Here is a 15,029-nt window from a genome sequence, read left to right on the forward strand (position 1 = left end):
GAGAGGATTACATGGAGAATTGTTTAATATATGATTTATCAGGAAAAGTACATTTAAATTGTGCAGTAGGAAGGTAGGGATATTTCATTAGAATTATTTACCAGTCCGTGTTGGAAGTCTTTCATTATCTTAAAGGTTATGTAATTATATGCATAATGCAAAGATTTTACTAGTAAATTAATATTCTTTATGGGATGTTGGAGCCAAAAATGAATGTTAGTATAGTAGAATGTGTAAATGAAGGTCCATTATTGAAGGCAAGCTGTAAATTAATCTGTTTAATGATATAAACTGCAGTGTGCCCCAAAGGCAGTCACATACAGTTCTGTCTTTCATATTATACTAATAATGTTTAGTGCAGTCTCTGGGATCAGAAGGATATTTGATGTTTAAGTTAAATGAGTGTGACTTTAAACTTAATTTTAGGGGAAATGCTGTTGAAATTGGGAAGATTAAAAGAAGCCAGTGAAGTATTCAAAAACTTGATTGATCGGAATGCAGAAAATTGGTGTTATTATGAAGGCTTGGAAAAAGCTCTACAACTTAGTATGTAATGATTTTTCTCTTCTACCATCTTTTAACTAGCATTTGAAATTAATAAAATGTAAAGTTTTAATATTCGAGGACAAATATTTTTAGCCCTAAGATTCATTTTTTTTTCCATGTAGGAAAATTACAGGGTAAATACCAGAGTGAGAATGAATTAAAATATTTATACTTAGGTAATAAATGTGTACAGATAACTTAAGGTTCCTTGACCTATTATAATGTTACCTATTTAGACTAACTAGAGAGATGGGAAAGAAAACGAACATTCTCTTTCTGTGGAATATCACAGTTATTTAATATTTTTAAAGAATTAGAGGTCTGTTACCTTCAACCTCTAAATATAAGCATTGGGCCAAGGAAGTTTTACCAAGGGTATATGGCATACAGCATTGGCATAAAAATTATTCTCTTAATTTCAAACTAGGTTAATTTTGTGTAGCGTAAAATGTTATACATCTTTTGAAATTATATGACTTTGACCCTTAGCAGAAATATGAAGTAGCAGTCCTGATTTTCCCTAATAATTTCATAATTAAGTGTTATCAGTTAATATTTCTAAAATCATATTACTTATGGATAAATATATGGCTCAGGGGTGTTGAAACAGCAGGACTTCTAATTTTTAAAAAGTAGCTAAATAGGTAGCTACCCATAGTCACTAACAATAGTATGAACTATGAGAAAAGTTTATTTATCGTATCCTAATCACTGTATAAATTAATCTAAGTTTTCTGTTTGTATTTAAAATTTAATGTTATAATTATTAAAGTACTTCTGTTAAATGTTTTAAGGAAATGATGAAAATTTAATTATTGGTTAGATCAATCTTTTTTTTTTTTAAACAGGACAAAAGTCCTATACGTGAAAGTTGGAAATGTGTGATAACTATGATTTTTCTTTAAACTACCAGTTACTGACATGTGGTTAATAATACAGATTATTTACATGTTTTAATGAAATGAATGTATTATATTCTTTATGTCAGGATCCATACTTAATCTAAAATGTATTGATTACAAAACTAATTATATTACTTTATCTTTTTAGGTTCCTTAGGACCTTTTCTCCCCCATGGTAAGTTCTGGAGCTCCAACTTGTGATTTGAACTAGAGCATTGAAATGGTTTGATTTAGCTTAATGTTAACTACATTTATAAGACTTGTTATATCTGGGGTAGTGAAAAAAATTATGTTATACTTATAGCTTGTCATTTTTTAACATTAGGCCTAACTTTGAGGATTGCTTTAAAAAAGAAAGCACACAATAACCTTCATGTGAATTTTAGTGGAAGGGTCTTTAATAGATCATGAAGTCTCCAATTGTTAATAGAATGTGAAAATTATTTTTCACATATCCCAGTTCTAAAAATCCAACCACATTGGAGCTCCAAAACATATTATTGGGGGAAGGAAGGAGTCTTAACCAAAATCTGACAAGTGCAGTGTTTATAATAGTGACACTCAACACTACATTTATTATGGAGATATTTTGATTGCTACACCAAGGGTTATTCTTAAAATAATTGTATTTCTGTGGTCTGAATTAAAATCCCCTTAAACCTTATAGTTTAAAAAACAGGTTTTTAGCTTTTTCTGAAAATTATGCTGTAAGTTGTATTATGTAAAATAATGCATGCAGTCTCTCTTTGTAAATTATTCAGGATATTGTTTTAGAATAACAAACCAGATCCAGATTATAATCTGCTAATTGTTGTTGTAGAGTATCATATGGTTTTTATATAGAGTTTCTTTTTACTACTATAAATTAGGTTGGTCTTGGGAGGGAAGATATAACTTTATGTCATTGTATTTGGGAGAAATGATTGCTACTTTAAATATGATCCGTACTAATGGGGTTCTCTATAATAGAGTTTCACTGAAGATTTTAAATGTCAAGGCTACCTTAGAATTTAATTTATCTTCTTAAATATAAAACATTTGCATTCAGGATCTTAGAACTGTTGCTTCTCTAAACCTAATCATTCTGTGGGGATATGTGAAAGCTTTATTGGGATAGAGGGTATATGTAAGAAATATAAAGCGGTGATTTTCAATTTTTCTCATTTCATGGCGCACACAAATTACTAAAATTCTGTGGCACACTTTTTGATGTATTTGCTATATTTTTTGACGATCCAACAACAAAAAAAGGAGGTATAATTTTGACTCATTCACACTGGATAGCTGTTGTAATTTTTTAATTTGACAGTCTAAGGGAAAAGAGGTCAGTGTTCCTGACTACATAATCAGGTATCACATGTTTTAAAAATTCTCACAGCACACCAATTGAAAATTGCTGTTATAAACATTTTCTTTTTCATGGGTTCTGCAGTAAAGAATATAAGACAAATGCAGTACAAAGTATCTTGAGTCTTTGCATCTTGTGTATATATGATTTGAGTTGGATATAGAATCTGTAGTAATAAAAGGAGTTTTGGATTTCTCTAGGAGTTGGGTTTAAAATGGTTACTATTGATCATATTATTTTACCACCACAGAATTTTTAATGTCATTCTTACAAAAATTGAGAGCAGCTTTAATATTGTTGATGCAATTTTTATAACAGATTTTAAAGTGTATTAGTGCTTTATCATAGATAAAAAAGTTTTGATGCTTTGAATCTCACACTTATTTACTGAATAGGCACTTTAGAAGAGAGGCTTCAGATTTATGAAGAAATTAGTAAGCAGCACCCCAGAGCAATTTCACCTAGAAGATTACCTTTGAATCTTGTCCCAGGTAATATTAGAATATCTATTGTAACACTAATAATTTAAACACCGTTTACATTTTAAAAACTTCTGTTTGGTATAGGGTTTACTTTACATCTGTACTGTTCTTGAGGATGGGAATGGTCAGTTATGAATTTATTATGCATATGTTAATGAGTTCAGTGTATAGCTATACGCTGATTTTATGTGTCAGAAATTATATAAAATTGTTCTTATGTGACTAAAAAATGCAATATTTGGAAGATAAATTAGATTCGCTAGAATTGATGACAAATTTTATATGAGGTATTATGATTTCAATGGTAGAAAATTTGAAGTTTTATATCTTTTTATAGTATAAATTCAAAGAAAGAGTTGTGAGCTCTTTGTGCTTCACAGTGTTCAAGATAAGAATATCACCCTTCCTATAGAAGGTCCTCTCTCCCCAGTTAAACACTTTACTGAAATTTGCTTTTTATCATGCCATTGTTCTTATAGAGCTCCATGTATTTTATATTTTATATTCCTAGAAATAAAAACTAAAAACCCTTTGTTTTTGAACTTCTTGTAAATTGGAGTATTATAGTTTGTATACTGTGATTTGCTTTTAGTGAACAATAGTATATTAATGACCTTGATCCAAGTTGTTACATGTAGCTGAACTCATTCAATTTTGGGCAGTATAGGAGTAAAGAATATATTAGCTCTTCAGATAGTTGATATCTTTGTTGATGAGTTCATACAAAATTTTTCCTTTTTAAAAAAAGTCATTTTTATTTTTAGTTGAAAGTGTTATAAATATAGAGTTATTTATTGGGACTTCTGACATGTCTTTTGATACAAATCAAACCCTAGGAAGCTGATACAGCTTTTAAAAATTTCTATTCTAAGCATGGGGTAAGGAGAGTATATATTTTCTAATCAATTCTCCTTTTTTGTTTAAGTAATTGGGCTATAATTTTTTTTATCAAAAGATTCATGGAAATTAAAAGCATTTTAGTTAACTGACTTACAAAATATATGAACTACTTCTTAGAAATATATTGGTTTGGACAAAAGATAGGAATTTATTAAAAACATTTTCACTAGGACATTTCTGTTCCACAGATGATAAATAATATTTTTCTGATTCTTTTTTTGTTTTATATTTGTGAAATATTGAGCAGATTTTCCCAATGTTTTCCAGGGAATATTAGGTCCAAGTGGTTATTGATCGGCTTGGTGGGGAGGGTACTGGTATACTGAGATGTACCTTGGTCAAGTGAGTTTAGGAACTGGGTTAAACACAACAGTCAGGGTTCTGTAGGACTTCTTAGAACCTTTAACGTACAGGTTTGGGCAAAATTAGGTTTACGGTTACGAGTACAGGAAACACAGACTTCATTCTTGTTATTTATTAATTATTATATTATTTTTTATTTGACAAATATAAACTTTTTGCCCCACTCTGTATGCAATATGAATTTCCAAGGTGGGCTATACTGTGTAGAGAGGAGCATTTTCCTAATAAAAGTGTTTTATGGAAGATACTTGGGCTCACATTTCTGTATCTCCTTTTTTTTTTGTTTAAAGCATTTGAAATGTAATTCACATACCATAAGACACACCTTTTAAAGTGTTTAACTCAGTGATTTAGTATATTCATGAACTTGTGCAGCCATCGTCACTATCTGGTTTAAGAAAATTTTCCAGGACTTCCGGTCAAGATGGTGGTGTAGGTTAACATGGCTCCCCTCCTCACACAAACACATAAAAATTACAAAATATAGACCAACCATCCCTCAGAACCATCATAAATCAAGTTGAATAGAAATATGACAATTACAGAATTAAAGAAACCACATCCATCCAGATTGGTAGGAAGGGAGGAGATGTGGAATGGGCTGGTCCCATATATACGTGTGGTGAATCAAAATTCGGGAGGGATATCTTGGGAGTGAGGGGTCACAGCCTGAAACCATGTCCCCCAGCCCAGGGTTCCAGTGCTTCTGGCTACAAAAACCAGAGGGGACTGAGTTCATGGAAGAAACGGCTGGAGTCCCAAGCACTTCCCCTTAAAGAGCCCACACATGGACTTACTCAGACCCTTTCCCTGTGAGATCCAGCACAAGGGTAGCAGCTTGAAAAGCACCAGTGGCATATGGGGAGGAACTGAAGTGTCTGGCATCAAGGCAGGAGCTGGGGGACAGCTGTCTCCCAGGCAAAAAGGCAGGCAGAGGCTGTGGTGCCTTTTCTGAATTCTTCCCCCACAGAGCCGTCAGGCAGGTGTCATATCTAAAACTCCATCAGCTTGGCTAACACTTCTTGCCCTGCCCTGGAGATCCCCTGAGACTTTGTCCCACCCAAGTTATGGGCCCACCCAAACTGTTAATTGTGACTTTTCCATATGAATGGTTGGACTTGGCTCATGCTTCACAACTTTCTAAATCCTCTAAAACAAGCAACAGCTGGCCTCAGTGGCCTCTTGCAAAGTGGCCTCAGACCTGGCACTAGCAGCAGCCAGCCTAGGTTCACTCCACTTGGCTTCACCGGGGAGCTCTAAGCCCAACAAAGTAGCAGCCATCTCAGGTTGCTTTATGGCTCATGCAGCATGGCCTGGGAAGAATACTGGTTGGGGCTGACCTGGGCCTGCACCACCCAGGAGACCCCAGAGCCTGCGCACCCAGTGGACAGCTACAGACCATGTTGGAGTACCACCATGCTGCCCCTACACAGCTGATTTTCCACGGAAGATGGAGGTTGGTGGTCAGTGAACTTGCAGCTGACTGGCCTGGGTAAATCCTTCCCATTGACCTGCCAATAGCAATCAAGGCTCAATTACAAAAGGAGGGTGTACTAAGCCCACACAAAGAGCATAACTTGAGTACCCAACTTCGGTAATAGGGGAAGTTATGCCACTGGACCTTACAGGACACCTACTACATTAGGCCACACTACCAGGACACAGAGTCAAAGCAGCTCTACTTAATACATAGACACAAACACAAGGACACTGCCAGAATGAGGAGACAAAGAAACATGGCCCAAATGAAAGAACACATCAAAACTCCAGAAGAAGAACTACACAAAGTGGAGGGAGATAAGCAATCTACCAGATGCAGAGTTCAAAACACTGGTTATAAGGATGCTCAAGGAACTTAGTAGAGACCCCAACAGCATAAAAAAGACCCAGTCAGAAATGAAGGATACACTATTGGACTAAAGAACCATTTACAGGGAAACAACAGTAGAGTGCATGAAGCCGAGAATCACATCAGTGATTTGGAACATAAGGAAGCAAAAAACCACCAGTGAGAACAACGAGAAGAAAAAAGAATCCCCCCCCCCCAAAAAAAAACGAGGACAGTGTAAGCAGCCTCTGGGATAACTTCAGACATTCCAACATTCTCATGATAGGGGTACCAGAAGGAGCAGAGAAAGAGCAAAGAATTGGAAATCTATTTGAAAAACTAACGAAAGAACACTTCCCTCATTTGGTAAAGGAAATAGATGTACAAGTTCAAGAAGCACAGAGAGGCCCAAACAACATGGATGCAAGGAGGCCCACTCCAAGACCCATCATAATTAAAATGCCAAAGGTTAAGGATAAAGAGAATCTTTAAAGCAGCAAGAGAAAAGCAGTTAGTTACCTACAAGGGAGTTCCCATAAGATTGTCAACTGATTTCTCAAAAGAAACTTTACAGGCTAGAAGGGACTGGCAAGAAATATTCAACATCATGAAAAGCAGGAACCTACAGTTGAGATTGCTGTACACAGCAAAGCCATCATTAAAAATCCTAAGGCAGATAGAGAGCTTCCCAGACAAGGAAAAACTAAAGGAGTTCATCCCCAAACCATTACTATATGAAATGTTAAATAAGGGACTTATTTAATGAAAAAAAAGATCAAAACTCTGAACAATAAAATGGCAAAAAACACATATCTATCACCAGTTGAATCTCAAAAACAAACTAAGCAAACAAGAAGAGAGACAGAATCATGGATAGAGAGTGTTTTGATGGTTGCTAGAGGGGTTGTGGGGGAATGGGTGAGGAGGTGAGGGGATTAAGAAGTACAAATAGGTAGTTATAGAATAGCCATGGGGATGTAAAGTACAGTATGGGAACTGGAATAACCAAAGAACTTTAGAACATGACCCATGGACAGTGGAGGAGGGATGCCTGAGATGGTGGTGCTGGTTGGAAGTGGTTTAATGAGGAACAGTTGGGACAACTGTAACAGCATAATCAATAAAATATAATTTAAAAAATGAAAAAAAATTTACTCCAGAAAGAAACCTAAACCCATTAACAGGCACTCCCACCTACCCCTAACCCCAACCTTCAACCCTTCCTCCCTCAGCACCAGGCAACCCACTAATCTACTTTCTTTGCTTATATATTTGCCTGTTTTGGACATTTCACCCCTGTAATAGATGTTTTTTTGTGACTTCTTTTTGTTTGCTTGTTTGTGTGTTTTAGGGGGTGTTTTATGTTTTACAGTGGAAGTGGGGTATATTCTCTTAGTTTGGAACTTTCAGATGCATTTGTGTGCCCTTAGGAAATGAAAGATAACATATAATTTTAAGGTTAGAAACAAGAGATCTTAGTTCTGTTATTCCTTTATGAAATGTGGGGCTTCAAATTTACACTGCCTCGTTTTATTTTCATAGTCAGTGAAGTTTGCTAAAAACTCAGTACATGATAAAGAATGTATTTTTACTATGGAACTGCCTGTTGATTGTGAAGTGCTTAGGTTAAAATGGAATCTTTCTGTATCCTCTGGGATCTTTTTGCAAGATAGGTTTCAGTTGAAGGGCCTGATGTCATGAGCTTCAAAGGTCATCACTGTGAGGTTATAACATACATGTATTTACAAAGTTCTGGTGAACATATATAAAATTGTTCAAATACTTAACTGTACCTGTGGAAAAGCTGAATACTTCATTAGGGTTTTTACCTCTCTAGAAAAAATACTTCTGTCTAATAAGAAGGCATCTCACTATTATTAAAAGCAAATAAAAGCGTTTCCAAAAAACATGATAGGATTCAAGAATGCAAGGCTTTCAAGTTTTTAAATATAAAGGTTTAATATATACAGCATAGTGAATACTGCAGAATTCCTGGGGCAATCTTCTAATAACCAAAAATTTTAAATGCTGTGAAAAGAATGCAGGAATATAGCCACTTTTCAAAGTAATTAGTCATGTTCTATTAATGTTCACTGGCCAAGTTGGAGGGAGAGGGAAGACGATTATGGAGAGTGTTAAACATAGAATGTTAATCAAATTTTACTGTATGATTATTGATTTATTTTTGTTTATTTTGAGATATAATTGATACATAACATTGTACAGGTTTAAGGTGTAGAATTATTGATTTGATATATTTATATATTGCAATATTATCACCGTAGTGTAAGCTAACACCTCCATCTAGTCACATAATTACCATTTTCATAATTTAGAATACATTTTCAGTGAATCAGATACATTCTGATCTAATGTTTATGTTAAATTATTTTAGCAGTGGTTTTGAGGACATCAGTTTTTATGTTAATATGCTACACATCTAGAGAGAATTAGTATAGCATCTTCGTGGTCAGAAGCCTGTTTGTAAGCTTTAATAGTAAACAGGCACATAATGATTGATGGGTATTTTTCCCCCCAAAGGAAAGACTATGGGGGTACTAAAGAGTTATTTTAAAATAACTAGATAGAAAGGAGATTATTTTTTCTTATACCTAAAGCAAAAAATTGTAAGATGGGTAAATAGTAATTTTTTAATATATTGTGTGACTTAGTAGTTGAGTAGCTCTGTGTAGGCTTGTTGTTTAGATAATACATTCATACAGTTTCAAATAAACGGGTACAAAAGTATTTTTAAGTGAACAGTCATTGTTCTGCCTCTGTTCCCTTGCCACCAAGTTCACTTCCTTAGAGACAGCCATTGTTTCCAGTGGATGGTGTGTAGTTCCAGAAATACATTGTGTGTATACAAAGAAAAATCTGTGTGGCAAATTTATTTATACCTTCCCCCTCCTTTTTTGCAAAAGTGGTAGCATACGTAGATTCCTCTGCACCTGTTTCCCCACTCCCCCCACTTAACTCTGTATCTGGAGTTTAGTCCTATTTGAGCACATAAGAGCTTCCTCATTGTTTTCCTCATAGCTACACAGATAAATAACAGTTTAATGTGAAAAGAGGCTTTCAATATTGTGGATAATTGGGAGTTGAGTATATTCTAGTATTTTAAATCAAATCTGCCAGTGTGATCTGCATAGATGGAGAAATTTGACCAAGAAGTGGAGTTTAGAGTGGCCTCTGACATGATGATAAAATGCTTGTTTTTTCAGTGGATGACAGCAAATATGGAAAAGATTCTTAATTATAGAAATACAGTAAATGTCAGATGTCAGGGCGTTGAATAGATAGCCAACATTTATTGAGTGATTAGATTACTGTGTGCCATACACACTGCTTACTGCTCTATGCTGATCTTGTTGGAGCCATACAAGAGTATCTTGAGACTAGTGGTGGTGTTACCCTCATCTTACAGGGGAGAAAGTGAGGTTTTTAGTGGACAGTTGTTTGTGCAAGGCCATACAAAATAAGTGGAGGTTTATGCATTCCTGTAAGCAACAACATCTCTTAATGTCTACCACAATATTGTTAACTTTTGCTTTATATCAGAGGAAGTGCTGGAAAGATTTGATCTCTGAAATTACTTTTGATATCTGAAATTACTTTTGATTTTTGAAGTAATGATGTGTATGTATATATATATTTTTTAAATTTTTTATATTGTTGTTCTATTACAGTTGTCCCCAGTAATGATAATGCAAAGAGATTTGTTTAAAATTTTTTTTTTATGTATTGACTTTAGGAGAAAGGGGAGAAAAACATCAATTTGTTGTTCCATTTACTTATGTTGGTTGATTCTTGTATGTGCCCTGACTGGGGATTAAACCCCCAATCTTGGCATGTCAGGACAATGCTCTAACCAACTGAGCTACCTGGCCCAGGGCTACCAAAGAAAAATTTTGTGTTGTCTTGGTAACCTGTGACTTTCAGAAGACCTATACTTTGTATATGCTCTAATAAAAGATTAGTTATAATCTGAAAAGTCTGCATAGTAAATTGAGTTAACAAATGTATCTTTTTAATTTTGATAAATTTTTCACTCAAAATTTAAATTTCTCTTAAATTTTATGACAATTACATTGAGTATACATATTTTGTTCAGCATGTTTAGTCAAAACAAATAGAAATAATCACTCTGAGTTCTTTTTTAGTGAAGTGTTGTGATTCCTAAAGAAAACTTAAAATGAGTGGACAAATCCATATCTTTATATATTACTAACCCTTACTGTGAAAAAGTTCATATATCTGAGTTAGAACCTTTGTATTTAATACAAATTTTTTCACTTTCAAAAAGTAATACAATATCAAAATTTTTTGGTCAGGGTTAACAATAATTAATTATTTACTTGATATTGTAAATAGGGTATTTTATATTTTAATCCTAATGTTAGAATGCCCCAGGGCTCAATCTAATGTCTAACATGTTTTTTACTTACTGTCTTTCTAACCCCTGAAATGTTAATTTTGTGGTCTTTTAAATTTTAATCACTGCTGTATCCCTAATACTGGGAACAGTGCCTGGCACATAGTAGGTGCCCTGTTTTTAAAAAAAGATTTTATTTATTTTTCAGAGTGGGGGGGCAGAGAGAAATATTGATGTGTGAGAGAAACATCCATGGGTCGCCTCTCACACACCCCAAACTGGGTACCTGTCCTGCGATCCAGGCATGTGCTCTGACCTGGAGAATTGAACTGGTGACATTTTGGTTCGCAGGTGGCACTCAACCCACTGAGCCACACCAGCCAGGGCAGTAGGTGCTTTTTAGATGATTGTGAAATGACTGAATGTTGAAGTAATCACTAGTTGGTTTGGAAAACATTTGTAAATACTGGTTTAGTTTTTTAAAATGTATTTTGGCTGCTACTTGAATACAGTGCTAGTTACAGTAGTATCATTTTATAGTCTTCAGAGTGCTTTATGAGTTGTCTGCTGATAGTAGGATTGAGTCTGTGCTGGTCATTGAGATTGGGAAAGATATTTGCTATGGGGACTATTTAGAAGGGAGAGAGTAGGTTACTTTTACTCAAAGCTGCACAATTTTTTTGTTTATCTATCTTTGGAAGTGTTCCTTGAAGATACTTTGAACCTAGATCTAGAAAAAACTATAGCTGTTGTCTGAGATATTTGGTGTTAGGCTTTTGGTGGTAACAAGCAAGAAATGCAGACTGTTGGGTTTAAAAATTATTTCTGAATTGATTTTTATTTATAACATCATTTTGAGAACTGTTTGCATTAATCAAAGTATAACAAAGTACACTTTTGTTTCTAGGTGAAAAATTTAGAGAACTAATGGATAAGTTCCTGAGGGTTAACTTCAGTAAAGGCTGTCCACCCTTGTTTACTACTTTGAAATCTTTATATTACAATACAGAAAAGGTAAAATTTGGTCTTCATTCAGTTTTGCTATAGTCTTTTTACTAAATTATTTTAGAAAGATTTCCATGTAAATAATATGCTATGATTTAATTATTTTTTCTGTTCTAATAATGCTATTCACTTGACTTGAAATTATGCATGTAGTGTAAGTACTATCAAAGGGAATGTCAATCTGAAATTTACAGAGTAAAGGCTTTATAAAGGCACTAAGATGACTAAAGATGGTTGTTATTTTTAATGGCTATACTTTTCTATAAATTTGGCATATTGTCACCAGAGGTCTATATTTAACTATTTTGTGATTTTCACTTACTGTTTTATAGTATAATTGGACTTTCTAATTTGTTATGTGTGCTTTTAAAGTTAACAGCATGGATAATTGAGTTAGTGCAACAGAAAAATGCCACTTGCTATTACTGGTTTTAACTCAAAAGGCTGCATTTTAATAAATATAGTTTAGGTAGTTGAATAAAGGGAAGAATACTTCTCTTTTTATTTTCTTAATTAGAAAAGAGGCACTTGGTCTTAAATTAGAAAGATTATTAGAAAATTAAAAATTAATAGAAGACAGGTTATAATTCTATTTCCAAGCATTGCTTATTAATTACTAAGTTCTAAAATTTTGTTTTCTGTAACTAAGAGTTTTTGAAAGTTATTGGTATGTAAGGAAAAGATTTCATGAGAAATGTCAAAATACTTTTAGTTAACCCTGTATCACTTTATTTAGCTTTGAACCATAATTGTTTGTGAATAATAAACCATTGAAAACAAGGTCAATAATAGGTATGACTAATTAGCACTTTTTTCCTCATGGCAGCCGGTTTCATAAACTAAAAGTGATTGTATCTAGTACTGGTTAGTAGAAATTGTCATTTACATTTTAAAATGTTCATTCTTGTAATATTTGTAGTATGCTTTACATGACTGTAATAGTTCTGTTGATTTTTAATAGATAGTGATGGATTCTTAGGAAGACATGTAGCAGCGACTACCAAAAATTTCTGTTGGTTATTTAAAATAACGTTTGCCAAGTTTCCTTTTTTTATTTTTGGCAAAGGTGACAGGGAAGGAAGGTGAGATGGAAAGTCAGAAATAATAAAGAACTTATGTATGTGAATTAGAATATTGCTTTTGTAACAAACATTGCTCTTGCGACAACTACTGAATACAGTAGTCCTTAAAGAATTTGTTTCTCTTAGGCTTTCATTGGCTTTCTGAGTTATCAAAAGGGGCATAGGCTTTTTATTTTTTCAAATACCTCCAATATTGATCCAAAATTACAATCATAAAGGAGTTAAGTATTTTATAAAGCATTGAATTTGCATTTTTAAAGGAGGCACTAATAATGTATTAATTTTTTTATGTATTAATTTTTATAGGAACTGTTGACCTTTGTTTTTTTAAAGGTGACAGAGCCCTTTTATTTTTTAATTTATTGATTTTGGGGAGGTCGAGGGAGAGAGAGAGAGAAACATCCATTTGTTCCACTTATTTATGCATTCATTGGTTGATTCTTGTATTTGCTTTGATTGGGGACTGAACCCACAACCTTTGCATATCAGGTCAGTGCTCTGACCAACTGAGCTACTTGGTCAGGGCTGAAATTTCTTTAGTATTAATTTTTAGGCACACAACAGGAATTTTACCAAGCGCTTTTTAAGAATTGAATTAAGCTTCTGAAAGTTGAATTCAAGTTGTCAGAACTTAGTATAGTGGGAAAAAATTCACAAGTATGGGAAATGCTTCTCAAATAATTATGGTCACATATATTTGTGATTACTTAAAAGGGCATTTCAAAGTTTGCATATTTGTAATTAGCGATGACTCCTGTTTTTAGCTAAGGGCTGCATTTTAACTCTTGAGGAAGGATTTCAAAGAGATTAAGTTTGATAAACAGTAATGGTCTTGTAACCTTCCAAGTCTAAAGAATAATCCATGTCGGATAGCATGAAAATAAAATAATCTTTTGAAGTTAGTTCAGGGTACAGTACAATTGAAAAGAAGTATTTTTAAAAATGTCTCCAGCATTTTAAATTGCGAATATACAATTTAAGATTATTAAGAGCATTGTTTGTCCTGGCTGGTGTGGCTCAGTGGATTGAGCGCCTGTGAACTTAAGGGTCACTGGTTCAATTCCTAGTCAGGGCACATGCCTAAGTGGTGGGCCAGGTTCCCAGTTGGGGGCATGTGAGAGGCAATTGATGGGTGTTTTTCTACCTTCCTTCCTTCTCTAAAAAAGTAAATAAATATGTATTTTTTAAAAAGAGCATTCTTCATGTAATTCCTTTTAAGGTTTTTATTCTCTGAATTTATTTCTGGTGTATAAATATAGTTAGTATTTTGACCATAAAATTTTGTATTTTCTGTTCCCCCTAGCAATTTCATAAGCATTTAGTGTGTTACAGCAGAGTCTTCATGATCTTCCTTTTTAATGATCAGAATCATACCTCCATGGTTAAACTATGATTTTCCAAGTTTTCACTGTTAAAAAGTTGTAAGTCTCTTTGTACACACATGGCTTTATTAAGGATTATTTTCTTCTCATAAATTATCAGAATAAATTCACAGGTGGAAGATATGAACATTTTATGATTGATAAACACTGATATATTGGTTTCTATAAGGTTGTAAACACCAATTTGTATTGCCACTAGCAATGTGTGTAGAAAGTTTCACTGTACCCTTACCAACATTAGGTACTGTTAAATACTTTTCCTTTTTGTGTTTGCTTTTCTGCCGAGATTGTTATTTTAACATAAAGAAGTTGAACTACATTTATCGATCTTTATTTCTATTGTGGAAGTTTACTGTTTTACAAACATTTTGGAAAGTCCTCTTCTAAAGAAGTGCTTCTCAAGATAGAACAAGAGAAGATTTTGTCCCCAGGGGACATTTTGCACTGTCTGGAGACATGTTTGTCCCTGTTGTGGGGATGTGCTACTGAAATCTCATAGGTAGTGGCCAGGGATGCTGCTAAACCTTTTACAATGCACAGTACAGCCCCCAAAACAAAGAATTCCATTATCAACATGTTGGGCTAGATTATTCTTTGTTACTGGAGGTTGTCCTGTATATTATATGATATTTAGCAGTGTTTTTGACATCTATCAACTAGATGTCAGTAACTTCCCCCTCAGTAGCTTCTTTGTTGTCAGCAGCTTTACTGAGATATAATTCACATACCATAAAATTTATCTCTTTGAAGTATACAGTTCTGTGATTTTTAATATATTCTTAGGTTTGCAACATTATCACAGTGTAATTTTAGAAA

The 15,029-nt window shown here is 33.9% G+C and overlaps 1 protein-coding gene across 3 annotated transcripts in view; it reads left to right on the top strand.

Annotated features, from left to right (window-relative positions):
* Nucleotides 1-15,029, top strand: part of NAA16 (N-alpha-acetyltransferase 16, NatA auxiliary subunit) — a 92,697-nt gene that overhangs the window by 22,929 nt on the left and 54,739 nt on the right. For 2 of the 3 annotated variants that reach the window (XM_090258936.1, XM_090258934.1), the window contains exons 7-9: nucleotides 427-546; nucleotides 3,192-3,287; nucleotides 11,652-11,758. In XM_090258936.1, the coding sequence (XP_090115062.1) occupies nucleotides 427-546; nucleotides 3,192-3,287; nucleotides 11,652-11,758 (323 nt within the window). Of the gene's footprint in view, nucleotides 1-426; nucleotides 547-1,596; nucleotides 1,624-3,191; nucleotides 3,288-11,651; nucleotides 11,759-15,029 lie in introns of all 3 variants that reach the window. The other variant, XM_090258935.1, reaches the window with a different exon arrangement.

The sequence above is a fragment of the Furipterus horrens genome, unplaced genomic scaffold (assembly GCF_987537825.1).
Source record: "Furipterus horrens unplaced genomic scaffold, mFurHor1.1.pri manual_scaffold_12, whole genome shotgun sequence".
Lineage (NCBI taxonomy): Eukaryota > Metazoa > Chordata > Mammalia > Chiroptera > Furipteridae > Furipterus > Furipterus horrens.